The sequence below is a fragment of the Eriocheir sinensis genome, chromosome 39, assembly GCF_024679095.1.
Source record: "Eriocheir sinensis breed Jianghai 21 chromosome 39, ASM2467909v1, whole genome shotgun sequence".
Taxonomy (NCBI): Eukaryota; Metazoa; Arthropoda; class Malacostraca; order Decapoda; family Varunidae; genus Eriocheir; species Eriocheir sinensis.
Window position 1 is genome coordinate 14,447,084 of NC_066547.1, and position 25,000 is coordinate 14,472,083.

At 44.0% G+C, this 25,000-nt stretch overlaps 2 protein-coding genes across 2 annotated transcripts in view; one reads left to right on the top strand and one right to left on the bottom strand.

The window, feature by feature from the left end:
• Nucleotides 1-6,555: 6,555 nt before the first annotated feature.
• Nucleotides 6,556-7,516, bottom strand: LOC127009126 (uncharacterized). Its single transcript, XM_050881913.1, has 2 exons — nt 7,512-7,516; nt 6,556-7,036 (listed from the first exon to the last, which is right to left on the bottom strand). The coding sequence occupies exons 1-2, from the start codon at nt 7,514-7,516 to the stop codon at nt 6,556-6,558; spliced, it is 486 nt and encodes a 161-aa protein (XP_050737870.1).
• A 3,219-nt stretch (nt 7,517-10,735) lies between these two features.
• The window catches only part of LOC127009127 (prostatic spermine-binding protein-like), a 35,548-nt gene continuing 21,283 nt past the window's right edge, over nt 10,736-25,000 (top strand). The window contains exon 1 of the mRNA XM_050881914.1: nt 10,736-10,763. Coding sequence (XP_050737871.1) covers nt 10,736-10,763 — 28 coding nt within the window. The remainder of the gene's footprint in view (nt 10,764-25,000) is intronic.

Consider the following 25,000-nt stretch of genomic DNA (forward strand, 5'->3'; position numbering starts at 1 on the left):
CTTCCTGCCATCAGCCAATCGTATCTCATCAGTACCGCCTGAAGCCTCACTGTTGCCAAAGCATAAGCAGCGGCTATACCAGACAAGAGTATTACAAACAACGGGTTACTGTGTTGGTGCTAGCGAGTGTTCTAAGTGCTAATCGGTTCACGGATAATGAAACTCAGTATCCGTTAGGGTTGCTTTATTGCACAAAAATACAACAAGTCATTAACACAAACACAACACAAAAAAAAGGTGTTTGTGTGGGTATGCGTTTGTGTGAATGTTGTTTGTGTAGGTTAACATTTAAGTGTTGGTGTATGTGTATAACAATGTGTAACGGTGGACAACAAGAGAACGTGGACGGACAGTCAAAGGTAAACGAATACAAGGAAAGTTAACGATGAAGACGCGACAAGACAGACTGACAGACACAGTGACGATGGACATTACATGAAAACACTGAGAATCTTAGTCTCTCTTTGCAGCACCCCGTTTTCTTGTGTCACTGAGGGGAAGGAACACGCGATTCGAGCGGTGACTGCTACAACTGTTCGGGCAGGTTCTCAAGATTTAAGTATACAGACTTAGCCTTCCCCTCAACAAGATTAGATTTAAGCATTTTCTTAATGTCTCATCGTTTCTAGACTAATTCATCTGTTTATTTCTCGTCGTGCTCGTTTGATCTTTCTTAGAGAGAAGCAATCAACAGGTAACACAAACGTGGGTAGGGTTTGGTGAAAATTCGAGTCAGTTAATTGCTCAATTACACAATAATTCCGTTCATTTTTGTGAAAACCGAAATTACATTAGATGTCCACCGTGCTGTACCAGTGAAATCCAACATAATAAAAAAATATTATACAAGTGTCCAAAAATACCAGCCATTACAATGAAACCAAGCTAGAAGCATAAGTGTAAATCAGACAATGCATCAGGCAAAGGTAAAGTTGGGGCATATACTACAGCTACGCGTGGCTTCGGTGCTCATCTCTGTCCCATTGAACCTTGAGCTTGTGACGGGTGAATATACGGTTGAGAACCATTACCTGGGAACACAGGGCAAGGAAAACATCCGGGCTACCACAGTTTACCTTCCTCAGGCTTCTCCAGGTGCTCATTTACTGACCAGTTTGATGGGGAAATTGACGACTGACACAACGTCGATATAATAACAATTTTGCCGCCAATAATAAACGTAATTCTTAGGCATTATATATAAATAAGTAGGATATAGAAAGTTTGATTGATCCTTCCATTGACATAACGGCAAACTTAGTGAATGACAACATACATAATGAAAACATGTTGAATTACTAATTCTTCCATTTTTTTAAGGTGCTGCCCATAGCGCCGGTATAGGCGGCTGTTAGTGGTGCAGGCGATTTGTATTTATAATGGCTGCCATGGTATATACGACTCTTAGTCCATGCTGCCCCCGGTGCTCCTCTTGACCACAGTAGCTGAAGGTAGGGCTAGCTGAAGATCTGGGCAGCATGTGGGTAATATTCCGCCATTCGGCGAAGGTTAAAAAAAGCAGCGTGTTTCGGTGGGACTGGTCCACGGGCTCACCACGCCCGCACGCTGACCACTCGGCCACCGCCTCAAACCATCTCGACTGCTATTGCCACTAATACAAGCGATGTCAAAAATGTTTTTGAAAGCGCTCCTTCGTTACCAGTAAAGTTCGGAATCCAATCAGCTCCCTTAAAACAAACAGAATTACGGCTCCCGACGATATTTATTCTAAGCTTCTGGAAAGGAAAACGTTGTTACTCAATTCAGTAACATAACAATCTAATATACTGTTACTAAGTGACATAGTTTCCAGTAACTGCAAAATAGAAAACATCACACAAATTTTTCGTAAAGGTTATTAAAGAAAAATCTAGGTTTATTACATGCACTGCTGATGTTGATCAAGGTTTTCAAAAGTGTTTATTAAAGTTCCACAGAATTAATTACTTGAAAAATATAAGCAACTGTACGTACTGAGTGTTGAGTGATTACGGCCAACCTCTGCTACCTCGCGAGTAGCTCCGAGGCTTCATTGCTCCGTTGTACCTCGGAACAGAGTCGACGGAAGGCTTTCCTCCTCTCGAGCGCACACACACACACACACACACACACACACACACCTGTTAACTCATTAGGCATTGTTTGCCCCCCCCCCCCCCTCCTCCTTTTTTTATATTCTCCACACTTAATTGTCACTGTCCATGTCTGCTCATCGAAGGGACCCTGTTTGAGTCTATATGAAATTTTCATTTCCCTTGGTGACATTCCATGAATCTCAATAATTATGATAATATCAATATTTCAAAGCTTTCATCACATTGTCATCAATCATCTAACCGGGTTTGCAATAAATCAAAATTAATTAGCATTTTAAGTTATTCGTTATAATACCAACCAAATATCTAGAAGCTTTATTCTATATCTAATTAATTTATGGAACTCGCCTCCTAATGATGTGACTGCTGAGCACCTGCGGTTGTCTGAAAGAGTAGATGTTTTTTTTTAATAATGTTATGTTATGTTCTATCTCCGTGGTCTAGTGGTTAGCGTGCCTAGCTACGAATCCGCGTGCACGGGTTCAAATCACGGCCCGGGCAGTCGGCGTACAGCTCACCCAGCTGTTTCTCCTCTCCTTATGGCCTGGTCGATAAATGGGTACCTGGGTAAACCTGGGGAAGGCAAATTGCGGTAACCCGGGCTCTTCCCACCACAGGCTAAGGGGACAATGCAACGGAGATGCGCACCTCGGCCACGCGCAGCTCAAGCGTATGACCCCAACTTTACTTTTACTTAATGACTCAAAGTTCCCTCCCCCCTCTGGTAACCAGGTGGGTACGGAGTCGCTTGAGTTCTCCACATGAGCTGACAAAAGGAATGATTACAAAAATAATTATACCTTTGAATATAGTAATAGTAATAAAAATAATAATAATAATAATAATAATAATAATAATAATAATAATAATAATAATAATAATAATAATAATAATAATATACAATATTAATCTGTGACTGACTATGTCTGTCCGCTCTCGTCTCTCTCTCTCTCTCTCTCTCTCTCTCTCTCTCTCTCTCTCTCTCTCTCTCTCTCTCTCTCTCTCTCTCTCTCTCTCTCTCTCTCTCTCTCTCTCTCTCTCTCTCTCTCTCTCTCTCTCTCTCTCTCTCTCTCTCTCTCTCTCTCTCTCTCTCTCTCTCTCTCTCTCTCTCTCTCTCTCTCTCTCTCTCTCTCTCTCTCTCTCTCTCTCTCTCTCTCTCTCTCCCTCTCTCTCACCTTATCTCTCTCTCTCTCTCTCTCTCTCTCTCTCTCTCTCTCTCTCTCTCTCTCTCTCTCTCTCTCTCTCTCTCTCTCTCTCCAAAAGGGCCTGAGAATAGCGGTGCGAATCAAGGTTTTCATTTTCATGTTTCCTGCTTGGTAAATTTGTTCAGGATAGAGAGTAAAGTGTGTGTGCAGGAATTAGGCGAAACTGAAATATAGGATAAGAGGAAAGAGAAAATGGCAAGAAGAACAGAAACATTTTTACACAAGGGGAAGCTTTCTGGGATTATGTGTGGGTTTGAAAATGAAAAAAAGAGAACGTAAAAAGACAAATTGTGGACAAATTATGTATGTAGTTCGGGCAGATGAGAAGAGAATTAAATATAAAATGGTGAAATAAAGGAAGGGAAAAAAAAATAAGGAAAAAGGTAGCGAGGAGTGAGTGATAAAAGAAAGTGTAAAAATGAAAATATGTGATAGGTGATATAAACTGAAGCAAAGAGAGAGAGAGAGAGAGAGAGAGAGAGAGAGAGAGAGAGAGAGAGAGAGAGAGAGAGATGGGGTGCGTGGATAAAACAGGTACAGGTAAACAGAAAAGATAATATAAGGGGTTGGGATGCAAGGGGAAAGACGAAAGAGTTTTAAACATTGGAAAAGAATATTCACACGACACTGCTGAGGGCGATCACCTCAAGGCGCATTACCTAAAAAAAAACTAATTCTGGACATATTTCCTTCACTATTTTTTCCAACAAAGAGGCCACGTTATTCGCACCTGGAGGTAAATTTAAAACAAACACTCAACCAGGAAAAAAAGAAGTGGGAGTGTGAACAAAATGACATAAAAAAATTGAAATGTAAACACGAAAAAACGAAAGAAAAAAAAAACACGGCTACAAGCAAGCGACAAGCAAAAGTGAAAAGAATTATAGGAAAGCATCCGAAAACGACAAAAAATATAGACTAGTAGGACACAGCCATGGTTGTAATGTCATGTTCCGTGTTTTCTACTGAAGACAAAATGTTGAAATGCTTATTTAGCTCTGAGGGGGGGAAATATTTATTCAGTATATATTTATTCTCTCTCTCTCTCTCTCTCTCTCTCTCTCTCTCTCTCTCTCTCTCTCTCTCTCTCTCTCTCTCTCTCTCTCTCTCTCTCTCTCTCTCTCTCTCTCTCTCTCTCTCTCTCTCTCTCTCTCTCTCTCTCTCTCTCTCTCTCTCTCTCTCTCTCTCTCTCCGATCTCTCAGTCTATATGTATCAATTCGTCTATTTCTAAAAAAGTCTCATTGCATGTACCATTTATCTGAATAATGCTAATTGCTTAATCGCTTACATCTACTTAGCTACTTTATTTATGAAAATGCGATAATGACATAAGAAGAAAACGTTTGTAATAACACGAATGAGAGTAGAGGGGAGAGAGGGCCATTGTAAGAAGAATAAGGAAAACTGAGTGAGGGGAGAGCGAGGGGAGTGAACTGTCATGAGTCGCAGGGTTATCTTATTCCACGGGGAAGGGGCGGCGGCTGTGAGGGACGATGGGTAATGCATGTCGCTGTTAATGTGCATTATTATTATTATTATTATTATTATTATTATTATTATTATTATTATTATTATTATTATTATTATTATTATTATTATTATGATTATGATTATTATTATGATTATTATTATTATTTCTATCACTGATAATACTACTGTCATCATCATCGTCTTTAGCATCATCATTGCTATTAAGCTATACTCACCTCCTCCTCCTCCTCCTCCTCCTCCTCCTCCTCCTCCTCCTCCCTGTGTTCCCTCTGGACTGAAAGTCCTTTAGACTGCGACTCTTTAGGCCGAATCGTTTAGTTCGCAATATTGTTTTTTTTTTTAATCACATTTTTTTGACAAGAATAAGGCATACGAATATATATATATATATATATATATATCTAACTATATATATATATATATATATATATATATATATATATATATATATATTCTAGAATGAAGTGAAGTACATCTGGGGTGGGCATCCCTGGGCCAGAACCGTGGCCGCTGGCTCCCCCATCACCACTTCCTCTGGTGGTGGCGGCAGCGGCGGGTCCCCTTTTGTTTATCCTTAATTAAAACAAACACTGGGGTTACTTATCATGCATATTCTTACACAGTGTAGTTTGGGGGTTATCTTATACCAAAGGCATGAGCTAAAACCTTTAAATTTTGACTAAATCCCTATTCCACCTACTCCTCCTTCTTCCCTTCTTTATGTTACTCGTACTACATCCCCATGTCTAATGTAATTTATCCACATACTCCACCTTTCATAACCCCTTTCCGACCCTTCCTGCGGAGTTATTCAGCCTGCGTGTTACATAGGCATGACTTGCAGCGGTTTCATAATACACCTGAGCTTATTACCTGTCTGGGGCGGGTGTAAGGGACGCAACGTGAGCCACTTCCTGCAGAGGAGTGATGTAATTGTTGCTGTGTCGGTGGTGACGTGTGTGCAGGGGCAGATTTGTCCGTGGCCTGCCTCACATTTCAAATTAGCACCTGAAGGGTAAATACTCCTATATATTGAATGAACCCGCGTATTTCTGTGTGTTCCTGCATTTCTACGTGTTTACTATGTTGGCGTATTCTGCGACGGGGGTAACATGTCTATACTTCGGTGGGTTGTCTTTGAAGGGGTAGTGAAAAGGTGCAGTCAGGGCCATTAAAACAACCTTTAATACTGAGAACAAGTACAGTCAAATCTATCATATGGGCGTAGACTATGTAGGAATAAATAGATACGCGTACATTTTCTTAGGTTTAATATTTGTGCGTGCATGTAAGTGGAAAACAAAGGAGATGGGAGTGGAGAGCCGGCCATGGAGCAGGACACAGTGTCCCGACAACTAGAAGAGCCTCTTGACCTTTCGAGGCTTGCACACACACACACACACACACACACACACACACACACACACACACACACACACACACACACACACACACACACACACACACACACACACACACACACACGAATACACGGATACACTATCTCTCCTGTGACATTCTCCCCCTTTTTTTCTCTTGTTTTTCTCTTGTTATTCTTTCTTTTCTCTTTTTTTCCGGTCTACATTTTTCTTTCTGTCTCCTTGAATTTTTCTTTCTCTCTCTCGCTTATACATACATGACTTATTCATAACCCGATTAAGATTGTTTTTCTCTTTGATTCTACATTCGTTTCCGAATTCTTTCCTCTGCATTTCTTTTCTCCTCTCATAAATATCCCTGTGCACCTCATTTATCTTCATATTCAACACTTCTTTGTTTTCCTGGTGTGCCTGGATGGGGCGGGCTGTAGAAGTGCCTGTATGGCGGTGCCTGGATGAGGTGAGGTGTGGCGGTGCCTGGATGAGGTGAGGTGTGGCGGTGCCTGGATGAGGTGGGGTATGAGGGTACCTGAATGAGGTGGGGTGTGGCGGTGCCTGGATGAGGTGGGGTGTGGCGGTGCCTGGATGAGGTGGGGTGTGGCGGTGCCTGGATGAGGTGGGGTGTGGCGGTGCCTGGATGAGGTGGGGTGTGGCGGTGCCTGGATGAGGTGGGGTGTGGCGGTGCCTGGATGAGGTGAGTGTGGCGGTGCCTGGATGAGGTGGGGTGTGGCGGTGCCTGGATGAGGTGAGTGTGGCGGTGCCTGGATGAGGTGGGGTATGGCAGTGCCTGGATGAGGTGGGGTGTGGCGGTGCCTGGATGAGGTGAGTGTGGCGGTGCCTGGATGAGGTGGGGTATGGCAGTGCCTGGATGAGGTGAGTGCGGCGGTGTTTACACAAACATCTGTTTTCGCCGAGATATGGGAGAGCCATTACTCGAATTTATCGAAAATACGACCATTGGACATTTCAAGACGTACAGTGGTGCTTAGTTACGACACTGCCTTCGAAACTATTTTAAAGAAGGACATGACATATAGAACAAACACGGCTGACACAGTAAAGTTTTTAGCTAGTGTAATGTGGGGCTGTTTTAGTAGAGAAACTGGAACTGGTGGCTAACATTTTTCACCAAGGAATGAACAAGTATGCTGCCATATATGGGTGTGCTAAAATATCATATTCTTCCATACCATTAGACATGATAACGCTTACATTATGCAGCATGTTGAGGCAGACACTAGAGGCTGGCAATGGTGACTTTTTTCGTGCATATAATAGCCGTCTTTATATTCCTATTATTCTACATTTTTTATGGTTACTGATCCCTTGATGAACTAACGCCATTACGACATTTTATTTTTCCATGTTAGGCCTGGTTAGGCCCATTACGCAGTGCATTAGGAAATAACAGAGAGATAATACAGGCCCAGTGGTATCAGGAAACCGCCTGGAGAGCGCGGGACGGATTACCTCCTCCCACCACGCCTGCAAAACAGTAACAAATGTGTGAAATGAAAAGGCACAAATCCAGGCTATGTGAGGTATACTGTAAAAATTGCAGGATACAGAAAAGTATAATTCGGGAACTAAGGTATGATATCCAGTTAAAATACCTTAAACCTCACCAATATCCACTTTTTATACCTTTAATTTTTTACAGTGTAGCGGATGTGTGTTATTGGCCATATACATAAGAACATAAGAACGTAAGGAGTCTGCAAGAGGCCGGTTGTCCTATACAAGGCAGCTCCTATACACTCAACCCCACCTTACCTCACCATCCATGGCTTTATCCAACCTCTTCTTGAATGTATCTATGGTATTGGCACCCACAACATGGTTCCCAAGCCTGTTCCATTCGTCCACCACTCTATTGGTGAACCAATTCTTGCCTATGTCTTTGTTGAATCTGAATTTGCTCTAACTTAAAACCATTGCCACGCGTCCTACCTGGTTCTTTGACTATCAAAATCTTATTGACATCCCCTTTGTTAAAGCCCTTCATCCATTTATAGACCTCGATCAAGTCTCCTCGCAACCTTCGCCTTTCTAGAGAGTGTAGATTTAAATGCTTCAGCCTGTCTTCATAAGGCAAGTTTCTTACCCCCTGAATCATCTTTGTCATCCTCCTCTGTACAGATTCTGACATCTTTATATCCATTCTATAGTAGGGGGACCAGAACTGAACTGCATAATCGAGATGAGGTCTAACTAGTGCGAAGTAAAGTTTGAGGATGACTTCAGCGCTCCTATTGCTTACGCTCCTTGAGATGAAACCCAGTACTCTGTTTCCCCGATTTTAAGCCTGAATGCATTGAGCCCTAGGACGAAGGTCAGCGCTCACTAGGACTCCTAAGTCTCTCTCACGCCCAGACCTGCTTAGAGGAGTGTCATTTAAGGAGTAGTTGTGTAAGGGGTTATTAACTTGTTTGTAGAAGTTTGCTGTTCGACGATACATGTTTGCAGTGACTGTTGTATTAACGCCTTTTCTCTAAACCCAAGCTCTCATGTTTCACTTAATGCCTTCTTGCCACTTACTGGCTTCCCTACTTTTTATCTTTCCATGCGCATGCACGAGAGAGAGAGAGAGAGAGAGAGAGAGAGAGAGAGAGAGAGAGAGAGAGAGAGAGAGAGAGAGAGAGAGAGAGAGAGAGAGGAGAGAGAGAGAGAGAGAGAGAGAGAGAGAGAGAGAGAGAGAGAGAGAGAGAGAGAGAGAGAGAGAGAGAGAGAGAGAGAGAGAGAGAGAGAGAGAGAGAGAGAGAGAGAGAGAGAGAGAGAGAGAGAGAGAGAGAGAGAGAGAGAGAGAGAGAGAGAGAGAGAGAGAGAGAGAGAGAGAGAGAGAGAGAGAGAGAGAGAGAGAGAGAGAGAGAGAGAGAGAGAGAGAGAGAGAGAGAGAGAGAGAGAGAGAGAGAGATTCCTTCTCCTTCTTCTCTCTTCGAAACAAATTCCTATCTCACACAATTCCAGGCGTTTCTCCGTACTGAGAGAAACTTGAAATTGTTCCCTTGTGAAACCCGAGATAAAAGACGCGTTACCGGACATACACACACACACACACACACACATCACACAATAAAAGACACGCGCAAGGAAAACTTGTTTCTGCAGTTGTTGTGTGGAAATGCGTGGCAAGGGTAGGAATATTTGCTGCCATTATAAATTTGATTGTTGACGAAATATTTTTGCATCACGACTGTTATATAAGCCCGCCGCTGGAGCGTGCAACCGTCTAGCAGCTGCAGATTGTCTTTTGTTTTGTCCCTTTCCATCACATAGGCCGCCATTGCAATACTGACTTACTTTTTCTTCCTCCTCCACGGTTTCCCCTTCCTCTATGTTCTATTTTTTCTGCTTGCCCTGTTGCGGGACGGGGGATGTGGTGACAGTCATTGGAAGTCCACAAGTACACCTGTCCAGTGTGCCGAGAAGGAGGCTGTGTTGACGGGTACTCCACGTCCACCTATCCAGCGTGCCAAGGAGGATGTGTTGACAGGCACTCCACGTACACTTGCCAAGCGTGCCGAGGTGGAGGCTGTGTTGAGTCACTTAACGTCCACATGTCCGGCGTGCTGCGGTGGAGACTATGGCGACAGATACTCCACGCCCACCTGTCCAGCGTGCCGGGGTGGAGGCTGTGGTGACTGTCACTCAACTCTTGGCCTTAGGCAAGACTCGGAAAACCTCCATCTCACTCAGCGTCTCTCCGCTCAGGAAATAAGACGGCTTGGGGGCGTGGCCGCAGGGCATTTAATTATTTCTGCGTGACGGAAGAAACTCAACTCGTGTTGCATTATTTAATTTATCTCCGTTTTGCCGGCTTGAGGAAAATTTAAACACAAGTAAATCCCTGGACGGAGATTCATCGAAATGGAGTCCTACTTTAGGGCGACTTTGTTCCCAGCTTCGAGAACCATCCCACCACAGCTCTTTGCTTCCTGAGCCCTTTCCTGAGCCAGACCCACAAAGTTTTGCTGTTATCAAACGGACTACAGACACCCGCCTCCTCGCCTGGCGTACAGCCAGGGATAGATAAAACTGTTGGTATTTTTTTTAGGATGTGTCAGAGAATTCTCTCTCTCTCTCTCTCTCTCTCTCTCTCTCTCTCTCTCTCTCTCTCTCTCTCTCTCTCTCTCTCTCTCTCTCTCTCTCTCTCTCTCTCTCTCTCTCTCTCTCTCTCTCTCTCTCTCTCTCTAGCGTGATGGACTCACTGGGTAGGACGTCTACATTTTTTTATTTATTGTATTTTTGCAATCTTATGCAGCCTCATGTAGGGGTTTTATTTCTCGGAGTCCTTACTTTCCGTTTTCCTATTGTCTCATTAACACCAGGGAGAGTTCAGCATACTCTCTAAAGACAAATCCTCTTACTTTCCACCCCACACTTTATACAAGCAACACACACTACTTCCCCAAATATCACCATCCATCCGGTCCGATGAGTAATCCTCTAGTACTGGAACACAACATTGCTGATCCACCCATCGACGAAAGCCCACGCTCTCCAAACGAGGACAGAGAACCTGTGGCAAGATTGAGGGGTGGAGAGTCAGCTGGTGTTTGTAACATGTATGCGGAGGTGCTCAAAGCTGAAGGTGAGGCTATGATCCATGGTGTCTGGTGCACATCCCCTTGACTGGAAGAGGAAGGGGGATCAACATGACTGAAAGAACTACCATGGCATTACATTGCTCAATGTGCCAGTCTAGGTGCTTGTCCATCTCAAACTGATGAGGATAGCAACCTGCTGCTGAAGCGGCAGAGACCTGGAGCAGTATGGGTTCATGCCTTTTAAGTCTACATCTGATCGTATCCTACCGCTTCGCGTACTGGTGAAGCGACGAGTTTCGACAGGGTGTGCATGCAGTTTGTCGACATCAGGAAGGCTTTTCATTCAGTGCATCGTAAAGAACTCTGGGATCTCCTACGACTCCGTGGGATTCCTGTAAGGAACTTCGGTCTATTGACTGACTTGCACTCCGGAACTGAGAGTGATGTGGAGTGTGTGTGTGTGGGGGGGGTGGGGGGTGGGATCCAGCTTCATATCCGTGAACACGAGAGTGAGGGAGCGCTGTGTCCCTGCCACCATCGTTGTTCAACACTTGCATGGAATGAGTACAGGCAAAATTGTGGACCAGGACTTATCTCGTGATCGCCAGCCAGTACCTTCCCGGGCAGATTGTTTTGGAGCTCGTAAGTCAGTTTATGGGTAGTTAGGACTTTCAAAGCTCCCTATTCCCATTACTTACTGGGGAAGAGTAACTGTTTCTCGTCAACGTTAAAAAAAATAATAATCGGCCTGATTGGGGCTCGAATTCAGTTTGCCAAGGCGGAGACAGACAGGGTTTAGCTACCTAAATACCGGAGCGGTGAGTATGTGTGTGTAGTCGGTGTGTGTGTGTGTGTGTGTGTGTGTGTGTGTGTGTGTGTGTGTGTGTGTGTGTGTGTGTTTACCTATTTGTAGTATACAGGGCCTGAGCTCAAGCTCTGATAGTCCTGTGTGTGTGGTGTGTGTCTGTGTGTGTGTATGTGTGTGTGTGTGTGTGTGTGTGTGTGTGTGTGTGTGTGTGTGTGTGTGTGTGTGTGTGTGTGTGTGTGTGTGTGTGTTTGTGTGTATGTGTGTGTGTGTGTGTGTGTGTGTGTGTGTGTGTGTGTGTGTGTGTGTGTGTATGTGTGTGTGTGTGTGTAAGGCCTTACATGGCGGGTGACTCACCCTGCTTGACAGAACCATTCATGGAAAAGACGGGAAAGGGAGCTTAAAGGGGATGAGAAATTCAGGAGAGGTAGGTAGAGGAAGGACTGAGAGAAAGGAGAAAATATTTTCAATGATAAAGGACCCGAGAGAGGGGCGCAGGATGGAAAAAGGAAGTACAGGCGAGGGAAGTTGAGGGAGGAACTGTGGTGCGTTTTTCTACTACGGAAAGTTACTCCAAACTGGGAAATTGTTATGTGTAGTTCGTAAGTGTGTAGTTGCTCAAATGTAGGTGATTTGCAAGAAAAACATAAAGTACTGGAGGCAACTGAAACGTAACTGAACTATTTCAGCAGCGTGTAATTGCTTTGTTAATTGACCAGGTTCCTGAAGCACCTGCAAATGAGAGTAATTATACGGCAGCCTGATGGCCGTGGGGGAGGTGTGACCTAGCATGGGAAGGGGGATACAGAGGAGGGGTAGGAGAGGGACATACAAAGAAATGACATGGGATGATGTGGTGAGGGACAGAAAAAGAAAGGGACATGTAGTAAAGTGTGATAATGGTTGTGGGGGACGGAAGAAGTGTGATGTGTAATGGTGTGAAGAGAGGATCTTTGCATCTGAGATAAAATATAGGGGGGAAGCAGTGATGAGCTAATGTTGAAGGAAGGTTGGAGGGAAGCGCGGCACACCTCGTCACTTGTGTTCTTTTTTTTTTTTTTTCTTTTTACATCTTGGCCTATTGCGCCGGTAGGCTTCTTCCCGGTGGATCCTAATGGTCGGTCCAAGGCTTCTTCCCGGTGGGGCCTGATGGTCGGCCCAGCCCGTTCTGGCGCAGGCGAGTGTTTATAGTGGCGCCATCTTGCATTGGCTCATGCTGCCCTCCCGGAGTTCATCTTTAATCCTAGAATCTAGAGTCCGGGTTGATAGGTGGTCTTCTGGACAACATGTGGGTAGTTTTATGCCACTCGGTGGCGGCTGAAAAATCCCAGCTTGGTGGCACCGGTCGGGGATTGAACTCGCGTCCTCCTGAACGCTGGGCCGTCTTGCTATCTGTTCAGCCACCGCCTACCCACATACACATACACATACAGCAAACACCACAGAGGCCAATATCACAGCCCAAAGTTTGCCTTAGTTTGATTCTAAGAAAGCCGGAGGTGTCACGTTTGGTATGGGAGGAGAGGCAAAAGGGAATGAGGACGAAGCAAGGCCGGGGAGGAGGCACGGGTGAAGACGGAACAAAGGTGACGACATGGTAGGAAGAGGAGTGCGTCTTTTTCTTCACAACAGCCCACGACAGGTCCTCTCAGCTAGTCCTGATTAAATATGCAGTCCCTTTGTTCTTGTTTTTATTTGTGTTCTCAGATGTGCCTGCAAGGTCTCTCTCTCTCTCTCTCTCTCTCTCTCTCTCTCTCTCTCTCTCTCTCTCTCTCTCTCTCTCTCTCTCTCTCTCTCTCCTCTCTCTCTCTCAACTCTCCTAACAGAAGACCTACTCAACAGGAACTAAACGATTCCAGGCTGGAGGCTACATAACGCTTAGCCCGTTAGTGATCCAAGTCAGTGGAAGAAGAACATCCCCAAACGAAAGCATGATAGTGGAGAGGCCTATGTTGGCGTGGGTCCCACCAAGTCACAATGCTCAGACCAGTTATTTAGCGGTGGCCGAGTCGGCAGAGTAACGGCTCCGCGTTCAGGAGGACGCGAGTTCAATCCCCGACCGGTGCCACCAAGCAGGGATTTTTCAGCCTCCGCCGAGTGGCTTAAAACTACCCACATGCTGTCCAGAAGACCACCCATCAACCTGGACTCTAGACTCTAGGATCAAAGATGAGCTCTGGGAGGGCAGCATGAGCCAATGCAAGATGGCGCCACTATAAAACACTCGCCTGCGCCAGAACGGGCTGGGCCGACCATCAGGACCCACCGAAAAGAAGTCTTGGACCGACCATCAGGATCCACCGGGAAGAAGCCTACCGGCGCAATAGGCCGCAATGTAAAAAAAAAAAAAAAAAAAAAAAAACACTAGTGATGTGAAAAAGTGCTATGCTGGGCCAGACAGCAGGAGGAAAAAGACTCATGAATACTCTGTGCTAGTGAATAATAATAAAGTAGTTGTTTGTAAGATAGCATTCTGTAGCATCCATGCCATTAGAGTAGTAACAAATGTACGGAAGTGGGGTAACCTCAGCGGGGGGGTGACGGAAGTGGGGGTTTGGGGGGTCAGCGGGAGGGTGACGGAGGAGGGGGTAGCTGGACCCCCCCCTACCCCCCCCCTCCAATCTCACTTTTTCACATACCCTACCTCCCCCCCTCACCCCCCACCCCCACCCCCTCTCGGGCTAGCGTACGGAAGCGGGGGGGTGACGGGAGTGGGGGTGCCCAGCGGGGAGGGGGGGGTGACGGAAGAGGGGGTACTTGAAGGGTTAAGATAAGATCGCGGGCTCGAATGACCACCAGATTATAATCACGGAAAAGGTAAAGACATTAGGTTAATGACCAGGCTGGAATATGTCCCACCCACCTGTTCCCGGCGTCTTATCTTTCCTTAATCTTTTTCTTTCCCCCCTCTTCCCATAGGCGCGCATACACACACACACACACACACACACACACACACACACACACACACACACATCTGGCCATACGAGATAAAATCGCGGAAAAAATGGATCGATGACATCTCCATGTATCTGAGGCCACGCCTATTGGAGTCCCAGAAGTACCCAGATATTGACCAATGAACCTTACTTTAATCGGGAAGGTCCGTGTTGGCGATGACGAGTCCAGCTCGTGATCAGGCAGTGGTGTATGACACACACACACACACACACACACACACACACACACACACACACACACACACACACACACAGCAGTTACAGCCACAAAATGCATTAGTGTGTAATAAAATTATACCTTTATCCTTCCTCACTATGTTTTCATGTTTAATATCGTTGTTTCATATTTTTACTCGCATCATCCTTACACAGTTATGAAAATTTAAGTCCTGTATTGTGGGATGGATGAAAAAATGGTGAAGGAGGAGGAAGAGGAGGACGAGGAGGAGGACGAAGACGAGAACGAGGACAAGGAGGACGAGTAAGAGGACAAGAGCAAAGACAAGGACGGGATCGAGGAGGAAAATGAGGAGGACAAAGAGGAGGAGAAGGAGGAGGAGGAGTACAAAGAGGAGAAATAGGAGGACGAAGAGTCTGAAGGTTTGGAGGAGGCGCCAGCGGGGCTGCAGGTGAACGTGGAGGTGAAAGGAGAGATTCTGGAGGGAACGAGGGAGTGTCTGTGTGGCTGGAGGGAAGACGAGAGGACCAAAGGAGAATGAGGAGCGTGAATGAATAATGTCTCCCTGTGGCTGCCCTTGAAACTAGTCGGGAGGAGGGTCTAGTATTTGATTCAGCGCCATAAAAAGACGTTAAAGTGAGAGGTATTGAGCTGTTTATAGGCGCTTGAAAAAACGTTGCGCCAGCATCCTGACACGATTTCTACGACACCTGAGCTGCTCCATCCCCTTGGGCATGACTACCACATGGAGGGGGGAGGGGTAGTGTTGCTGGTGCTTCCAACGGATATAAACTTTCTTCCTGCCTCAAGACCTTCATCCATTTTATCTTTTCCTCTTTTAAACCTTGGAAAGTAAAACAATTCTTCTATTATTCACATCTTGTTTTTTTCTCTCTTTACCCATCTAGTTTCTCTTCTACAACTTTACCGAACTTTTTAACTTTCTTCTGTACAAATTCCGCATTAACACCCTGCAAAGGCCACCACAGCCACCACGATATCAAATTATAATAATGATGCCCATCCGGGGTTTTAGAAAAAAAACTACTCCGTTGGTCACTGAACGCTGCCGCCACTACAAAAGGAAAAGCAACACACCGTCCACAGCGAATAACTTATAACTCAGGCTGGAGTTATGTACACATGAGCAAAGTTAACGAGGAGGAAAGCTGAAAGGAGGGGTAGAGCAGGATAAATGGAAAACATGGTAAAGGGAGAGTAGGTAAAAGGAAAACGGGGCAAAGTGAGAGCAAGATAAAGAAAGAGCAGGTTAGAGGAAAAACAGGGTACACGGAAAGGAGGATCATGGAGAGGTCGAAAGATGCTAGTGAAAATAAACGGTAAGTTATTGAAAGAGAAAGAAGAAAAGGAGCAAGTAGGAAGGCCAAGAAAAATAGCAAGTGGGAAGCCCAAACTCACGTCACCTCCTCAAGAGTGACGGGGTGCCTTTGAGGTCCACCATAAAGGGACCTTCGATTTGATGCCAACTCAATCTACTTATGATTTAGGCTTTTGCCGAACACGGCATTTATTTTTCGTTAAATGTTTCGAGATAAAATTTCAATTGCGGAGTAAGATACTTATATATATATATATATATATATATATATATATATATATATATATATATATATATATATATATATATATATATATATATATATATATATATATGTATATATATATATATATATATATATATATATATCTATATATATATATATATATATATTTTTATGTATTTATTTTTTTTTTTTTTTTTTTTTTACGTCATGGCCTATTGCGCCGGTAGGTTTCTTCCCGGTGGATCCTGAATTCCTGATGGTCGGTCCAAGGCTTCATCCCGGTGGGGCCTGATGGTCGGCCCAGCCCATTTGTTCTATGGGTTGTTGAAATCAAGAAACATCAACCTCAAGAAAATGCATAATCATGAAAACTTTACTTCAGCTTCCTCATTCCATGAAAAAAATACGATAAAGGACACTATTCTTTCACTATATGTATTTTCAAGAGGTACACATGTTCAGGCAGTGAATATAGACAGTAATGTTGTACCTCCGTTTGACGCCTCTTTTGTTGAGCGAGAGATAGCAAGAAACAGTTTAGTTCCCATTATCTTACACAAAGACACATACGGATATAAGAGGCCAGAAGACCTTTAGATGGCAGCTTCTGAGAGTGAACTTATTTTCCAAAACATAAATATATCGAACCTCCATTTAACTCTCCTTTAACTCCTGTTTGTCTCAACCAGTGGTGGGCACGGTTCCGCTAATCCGCTAACCGTTAATTAGCGAGACTATTTTTCTCGTTATCTGATTAGCGTTTTCGCTAACCCTGGAAACAGTTAGCGGACCAATTAGCTTCCGCTAAATGTAGTTGCTCCTCCGCTAACTTTACGTCCACTAAAAAAATCATACAGGTTTGTTCTTGTCCGTTGTGGGCAGATACAGCACCAGTTGAGCCACATGGCGCAATAATTCCAGGGCTTCCACTTTTAGGTAAATTACACCTTAAAGTTGGCTAATTGGACAATTATTAGGGAAACGTTTTGGTATTTTAGGGTAATGCATCTTCCATTTTCAATTCTTTGAGCTCGAGATTTAATAATAACAAGAAATCGATATTGTCCACCTGATCAGAAATAAACATAAATTAATAAAAATAAGTGTCAGTTATAGAAAAAAAGTAAAAAATGCGTAAATGTGTGGGAAATCTTGGGTAAAATATGTGGATTTAAGATAAACTGGAGGCTTCTTTCTCTTCTCGTCTTGTCGTTGCTTATTGGGTTCTTTGTTCAGTTCAGCTGCGACGTTGTCACCGTGTAGTCGCGTTCATTATTGTCGCCTTGTTTATCGTTATCGACGTCATGGAAGGTGACCGGAGTGAGGACGTGTTTGTTCCGCTGAGATGCGACGGAAAAGTAATACGGCGTTGTGTTGTATGGACACAAAGTACTATATATATAGGGCTTCGACTCCCTCGCCCCCCTTCTATTTTCCGGAAGTCTCTTGATACTGCACTGCATTTAGGGACTAAAAGAATCCATGTTGTAAGTTTTAGCTTCGCCTGAGGTGGCTACCCTCTCCTGAGTATTAATAATAAATAATATTAAAAAGTCGTTGAAAATACACACCAATACATAAATAAATGAAGAGAGAGAGAGAGAGAGAGAGAGAGAGAGAGAGAGAGAGAGAGAGAGAGAAAAAAAATTGAATTAAGGAAAGGACGATAATGCTCACTGTCCGTCCCGTGCGAAGATGACGTCTCCACCTGGAATTGACTAAGATATCAAAGAGAATATTATTTACTCACGTTACTCTCATCTGCTTGTCTTGTGTCTCATGTTATAGAATTCCAGGTGTTAATCCTTTCCTGTGACTCATTATCTTCTCATTTACATTCTTCATTTCCATCTACATTTACACTCCTCCTTTACATCACAGGCTATCTTATTTAACCGCTACACTTGCTTATCCTGGAGTACAAAAAATGCAATGAAAAGGACTTATACACTTTGGGGGACATTTTTTCATCGCTTAGCCTTGTGAAGACCCCACTACAGAAGCAGGAGAGAAACAGCATATATTTTTCATCACAGCTGCAGGCTACGAAAATGACATGAAGTGCGGGTCGGAGTTTTGTGCTTCAACTTTTACTTGTTGACTACTTCCTCACGCCAGCCGTGCTCGCCCCCACCCCCCGCTGGCAAAACGCTGGGCCCTGACGTAATCTGCTGTAATGGCGCTCGTAATTGCCGCCGTGAGTTAACCTTATGTTGGTGCCTTGTGTCTTGCTGCTCCTCGCCGTGGCCAGGCACGAGAAGCGGCGTTCCTGCAGACATTTTTCTTCCAGCGTGTCGTGACAGTGCTCCCTAGGCGACAACACTCGTCTGAGAGAGCAAACAAAAACCGTTTTTCGGAAGACAACGAAAAGGCCTGTCAGTACTGAAAATGTGAAATACCAAAATTCATAGGAAGGAAAATAATGCCACGAGGTTACAATACATATATGTCATTAGAATATGGACGTTTTTTTCAATAGAGTTTGTGTACCAGCTGAAGAAGTGACTAGTTTTCTTTACTGCATTTCCAGAGAGAGAGAGAGAGAGAGAGAAGCGTAATTATGCTTTCTCTCTACCTCTCTCTCTCTCTCTCTCTCTCTCTCTCAATCCACCTCATTAGCCAGGCTTAGGAAGAGAGCACCTAAGATGAAGCTCGTTATGTCTGGTCACGTCAGCTGGTGCCGGCGTAAAGGAGTGGGCGTGTCGTTCGATGTAGATTCCCTTGTGCCCGGGCCAACCATCATTGTGTTCCTCGCCCCAAGAGATCCCTGGCGGTCGTATATACACTGTGATCCGACGCAGTATTGATCCTTGAGACCTCCGTGGCGTTTCGACGTGTCACTGATGATAGAGTATGAGCCACCCTTGATTTATCTCAGCGTTGGAAGGAAGTTATTAAGGTGGACAGGATGAGTGGTGCTCTGAGGGCTGGAGAGGAAGATGATACCAATATTTGTGTTGTGGCGTCGCTCCATCTATTAAGGAGGAGGAGGAGGAGGAGGAGGAGGGGGTTAGGAGAAAGAGGAGGAGGAGTAGGAGCAGGCTAAGGACAGTAGGCTGGAGTCATTGATTTGAGAACCGACCGAGCGAGTGACAAATATATCCCGCGCTGTGTTTTATGTGAACTGTATTGGGTTCCCTCTCCCGCCCTTGTCTTGCTTCGCTCTCCCCAACTTCCCCTTTATTTCCTTCTTTTATCGATTTATCTCTCTGATTTCGTCTCTCCTGCCTCCTCCTATCCGTTTCCCTCATTGTTCACATCATCTCTCTTATTACCTCCCTTCCCCTGTCTCTTTATATCACTGCCTTCCTCAATATCTTTCCTGTGATTGGCTTATGCACATCTCTCTCTCTCTCTCTCTCTCTCTCTCTCTCTCTCTCTCTCTCTCTCTCTCTCTCTCTCTCTCTCTCTTTCTTACCGATAACGAATAAAATGTTATCGGTACCAGAATATGGTCATAAAGTTTGTGTGGGTCCAGTCCCTCTTGTGAAAGGCTGTGAAATACGGAAACATTAATTATTTCTCATTTTTTTTTTCTTCAGCTAACAGTAAGTGTGTATTCATATTTATAGAAAAGGTGATGTGGGTCATTAGTAGATGAAAAGAGGGCGATTTGTATATGATTTTAAAATTTAATCTTTTAAATGTAAGATACACAAACCTGCCCCTTTTATAGATGAGGAAAGATATGTGTTGAATAATTTGCACGTGTGTGTGCGTGCCTGTACATAATATTTAAAGAAAATTAAGTCCATGTTTGAAGCATTGAACACACACACACACACACACACACACACACACACACACACACACACACACACACACACACACACAAAGCCCAAACATATAAACAAACAAATAAAAACGCAAACATAACAAAGATCCACAAAATAAACGCGGCACAACACCGATTCGTACATTCTCCATGTTGACGATTGTCACCATTTCGCCCCCGAATATCTCCCTTTATTTTGTTAATGAAATAACCGATGGAAATGTATACAGAGCTGCACGGATTTTCCATTTTATTTCTCGCCGCTGCACCGTTACATTTATGTAGATCAAAGCAAATCCGTGTGTGTCTGTATAAATTTATATGCGTATATGTCATTTTTTCAGCAGTTTGATGATGGAGGGCGTTGGCTGTGATCCAAACAGAACCATAACATGATGCAGCCCACAGGCAAAGGTCAGCATTCTTTTTTCCTCTAACCAATGTCCTTCTCTCTTGTGGTGTGGGCTGCGTATCTTGTGTGCATCAGACTCCTTTACCTTTTGGTTGTAATGCATTTGAGCCCCAGCTGCAGCGTCATTTGTGAAGCAGCTCTTTCGTCCTCCTCCTTAAGCTCCTCCTTGTACTGGTCCATCTACCTTCGCGATATTTGGAGATGGAAAGCAGACAAATAAGCCAACATTCGCTTAAGACCCACACACTCCCGCGACCAATTAATCAGTACTCTGCTTTTTCCCCCCACCCAATCATCCTAAAACCCACTCACTCGCTATTTTCCTTCCCGAGAGCCTAACCCCAGCCTCACCACACTTCACACCTTAACCAGACTCCACTCATACCCTTCACCGCTTCTTAAGTCTACAGTTCGTTCACATTTAACCTTACATTCCCCTCCCTTATGGCACCGACCTCTTATAGACTTTTCCCTCGTCACTCAGCTCGGCAGCCATTGTATATAAATAATTTCCCCTGTTCACTCCACTCTTTTTCACTGACGCCTGATCAATCCCCCATCAGTCCCACCACACACCAAACCCTTAGGGAACACTTCGGAACTATATACATTTTTTTAATATATATCCAATAGGGAAATCGTAAGGTTGTAGCGGTTTTGATAGAAAGGCGTACAGAAGCGGTGCAGTTTACTGAATAAGTAACAACCAGTCCAAGAAAAGCAGCGTGGACGTGCTACTGGTGAGGCGGATTCTCCTCCTACGCAGCTCAGCAGGTCTCCTCGTGCGGGCTGACTAGTGTGTTCGAGCTCCGTGGCGGTGTTCCGAAACCTCGGTAGAGAGCGACGGTTCGGAACCTCAGCGATGTGAGCCGCCACACGGTGCATGCTAATGATATTGATTGTGATACTACTTATGGTAATGATGATGTTGAAGAATAATGATAATAATAATAATGGTAATCATAATCATAATCATAATCATAATAATAATAATAATAATAATAATAATAATAATAATAATAATAATAATAATAATAATAATAATAATAATAATAATAATAACAAGAAGACGAAGAAGATAAGGAAGAAGAAGGTTGATGATGACAATGATAAATCGAAACCGGAGAGCAAAGGTAGAAGAGCAAGAGGAAAAATAAAAGAGGAGGAAGAGGAGGAGGAGAAGGAGGAAAATGCTTTATAAGAGAGGAATATCTGTTTAGAAATTCCGCCAAATCTCCATAACAGTCGTCCCTTTTGTCTTCCGTTACTAACCTTAAAATTCTTGTCTTCTTTTATTTTCTAACTAAAGCTTCGCCTCGCGCATCATTTCTACGGATCATTTGTCTTGAGTCTCCTGCCTCTGCCTCCCTCCCCCTCCCCCCCTTCTCCCCCGCTCTTCATCACCTTCCCCGGATATTAGGTCAATCCAATATCCTGCTGCTGCCTCTTCTTCAACGGATCCTCACCACTCTTTACCCAAGAAATAATGGTTGGCATCATCATTATCGTCATTATTATTGCTGTATCAACACAAACTGATGCTATTAAAAACAAAGCTAAAACAAATATTCTCGTGATTTATCGAAGCCATTTCGGCAATCCAACAACTTGTAATTTTTTTTTTTTTCAGCAAAAGTTGGGTTATGTGTCTGGCGATGTTGTGACTAATGAACGTTTCCAAAAATAATATCCTTTGTTCCTCTATGTACCAACGTCCCAGTGTCTTAGTGGGTGACTCTACTATTTATAAAATTAATGAAAATGGCAATACAGGTAGTAGTATTTTTTTTACAACAAAAGAGACAGCTCAAGGGCACACAAACAAGGAAACAATAATAAAAAAAAAGCCCGCTACTCGCTGCTCCTAAAAAAAAATCAAAAGAGGTAGCCGAAAGAGAGGTCAATTTCGGGAGGAGAGGTGTCCTGATACCCTCCTCTTGAAAGAGTTCAAGAGGCAGGAGGAAATACAGATGAAGGAAGATTGTTCCAGAGTTTACCTGCGTGAGGGATGAAATAGTTAAGATGCTGGTTAACTCTTGCATAAGGGGTTTGGACAGTATAGGGATGAGCATGAGTAGAAAGTCGTGTGCAGCGGGGCACGGGAGGGGGGGAGGCATGCAGTTAGCAAGTTCAGAAGAGCAGTCAGCGTGGAAATATCGATAGAAGATAGAAAGAGAGGCAGCATCGCGGCGGAATTTAAGAGGTAGAAGACTATCAGAAGGAGGAGGAGAGCTGATGAGACGAAGAGCCTTAGACAAAACTCTGTCCAGAAGAGCTGTGTGAGTGGAGCCCCCCCACACGTGAGATGCATACTCCATACGAGGGCGGACAAGGCCCCTGTATATGGATAGCAACTGCGCGGGGGAGAAGAACTGGCGGAGACGATACAGAACGCCCAACCTCGTGGAAGCTGATTTAGCGAGAGAGGAGATGTGAAGTTTCCAGTTGAGATTTTGAGTTAAGGATAGACCGAGGATGTTTAGTGTTGAAGATGGTGATAGCTGGGTGTTGTCGAAGAATAGGGGATAGGTGTTTGGAAGATTGTGTCGAGTTGATAGGTGGAGAAATTGAGTTTTTGAAGCATTGAAGGACACAACGTTCCTTCTGCCCCAATCGGAAATGATTGCAAGGTCCGAGGTTAAGCGTTCTGCAGCCTTCAGTCTGGAGTCGTGTACTTCCTGTTGTGATGGTCTTCTTTTGAAAGAAGTTGAATAATGCAGAGTGGAGTCGTCGGCGTATGAGTGGACAGGACAGTTTGTTATGGAAAGAAGATCATTGATGAATAACAGGAAGAGAGTGGGTGATAGGACAGAGCCCTGTGGAACACCACTGTTGATAGGTTAAGGGGAAGAACAGTGACCGTCTACCACCGCAGAGATAGAACGGCCGGAAAGGAAACTGGAGATAAAGGAACAGAGAGAGGGATAGAATCCGAAAGAGGGCAGTTTAGAAAGCAAAGACTTGTGCCAGACTCTATCGAAGGCTTTCGATAGTATGATGTTATGGTAGTTGTAGTAGTAGTCGCCTATATGTTTAGGTGGATCCCTTGCTCATAACCAAATAAATATGGACGCTGCTGATGGGCTGATGGCGGCTCAAGTCTCTGTCGCCCAACACACTTCAGAAACGACTCATATTCCTTTACTTAGCTCAGCTTTTACACATGATAAGTAAATTTTGTTAACATCATCATATCAATCTGTGATTCAACAACTGTAGCTCGATTTTTGCAACTCGATACAGTAAAAATACGAAGTAATTACCGTCAGTGGAAGTCAGAGAACAACATTTAGTGTTTGTCACTTTTTTACTTATTATTGATATTTGCAGCAATTATAATATATATTCTAAAAGCATATAATTATATGCTTTTAGAATATATATATTTTTTCTTATAACTAAATTTCTCCAAACTACGATGATACTCTCAGACTTTAGATAAAGTGCAGAACAAGAAGAAATAAGACTGAATTGTAAAATGTGGTATTCTTTGATTTTCACTCACCGCAGTTATTTTATTATTTACACTATCGAGTTATATCATTCGAGCTAAAGATGCACAATTACTGATTAACCCAATTAAGTCATCAAAGTCTGAACATTTTGTGAAATAGATGAACTAAGTAAAGAAATATTAAGACTTCCTGAACCTAGGCGATTGTGTAAAACAACGAAGACGTCAGCCAGGGTGGCTGAGTGCCGGCGGCTGAACGGTCAGCGTATGGGCGCGTCGTCCAGGAGGATGCAGGTTTGAGTCTTGCCCTCCACAACAAACAAGCTGGCATTTTTTCAGTCACCGCTGAGTGACCTAAAACTACCAACATGCTGCCCTGAAGACAACCAATCAACCCGGATTCTAGATTCCATCTAAACGAGGATCAAAGATGATTTCCTGGGGACAGCTTGGGTCAAGTAAAGATGGCGCCACTGTAAGTTCTTGCCTGCGTCATAACGAGCTGGGGCCGATCACCAGGCCCCACCAAGAATGCCTATCGGCGCCATAGGCGAAACGCAAAAAAGGAAAAATAAACACTTATCAGGATCCTTACATACTCGACTATACGGACCCAGCCAGTGTTAGGAGAACTCCAATTAATGAGGTGAATGGGCGATATTAGTAGAAGGAGCAGTAATAGTGGTAGTAGAAGTAGGAGGAAGAGCAATAGTAATAGTAGTAGTAGGAGGAGGAGCATTATTAGTAAGACGAGGAGTTGGAGGAGGAGGAGGAGGAGGAGGAAGGGTAAATTTACAGACAGTACGGCGAATAATGGAGAAGGAAAGTACTGTATCATAATGAATGTTGAACCGAGTGTGTGTGTGTGTGAGAGAGAGAGCAGCAGCAGCAGCAGCAGCAGCAGCAGCAGCAGCTACATTGCCCCTTTTTCTGTTCAGCCGTCCATCGATCCATTTACCTATCCAGCCATCCATCCTCCTGGCTTGTTTGTATTTTGTTTCATGTTCAATTGTAATTATCATTCATTCTCTTTAAATAAACACGCCACTGCTTTCCATGTATTATTAAGACATTTCTAGATTTTTTCAGAGTCGTTCTGGTCTTACTCTTCCTCTTCTTCAGCTGGCAAATT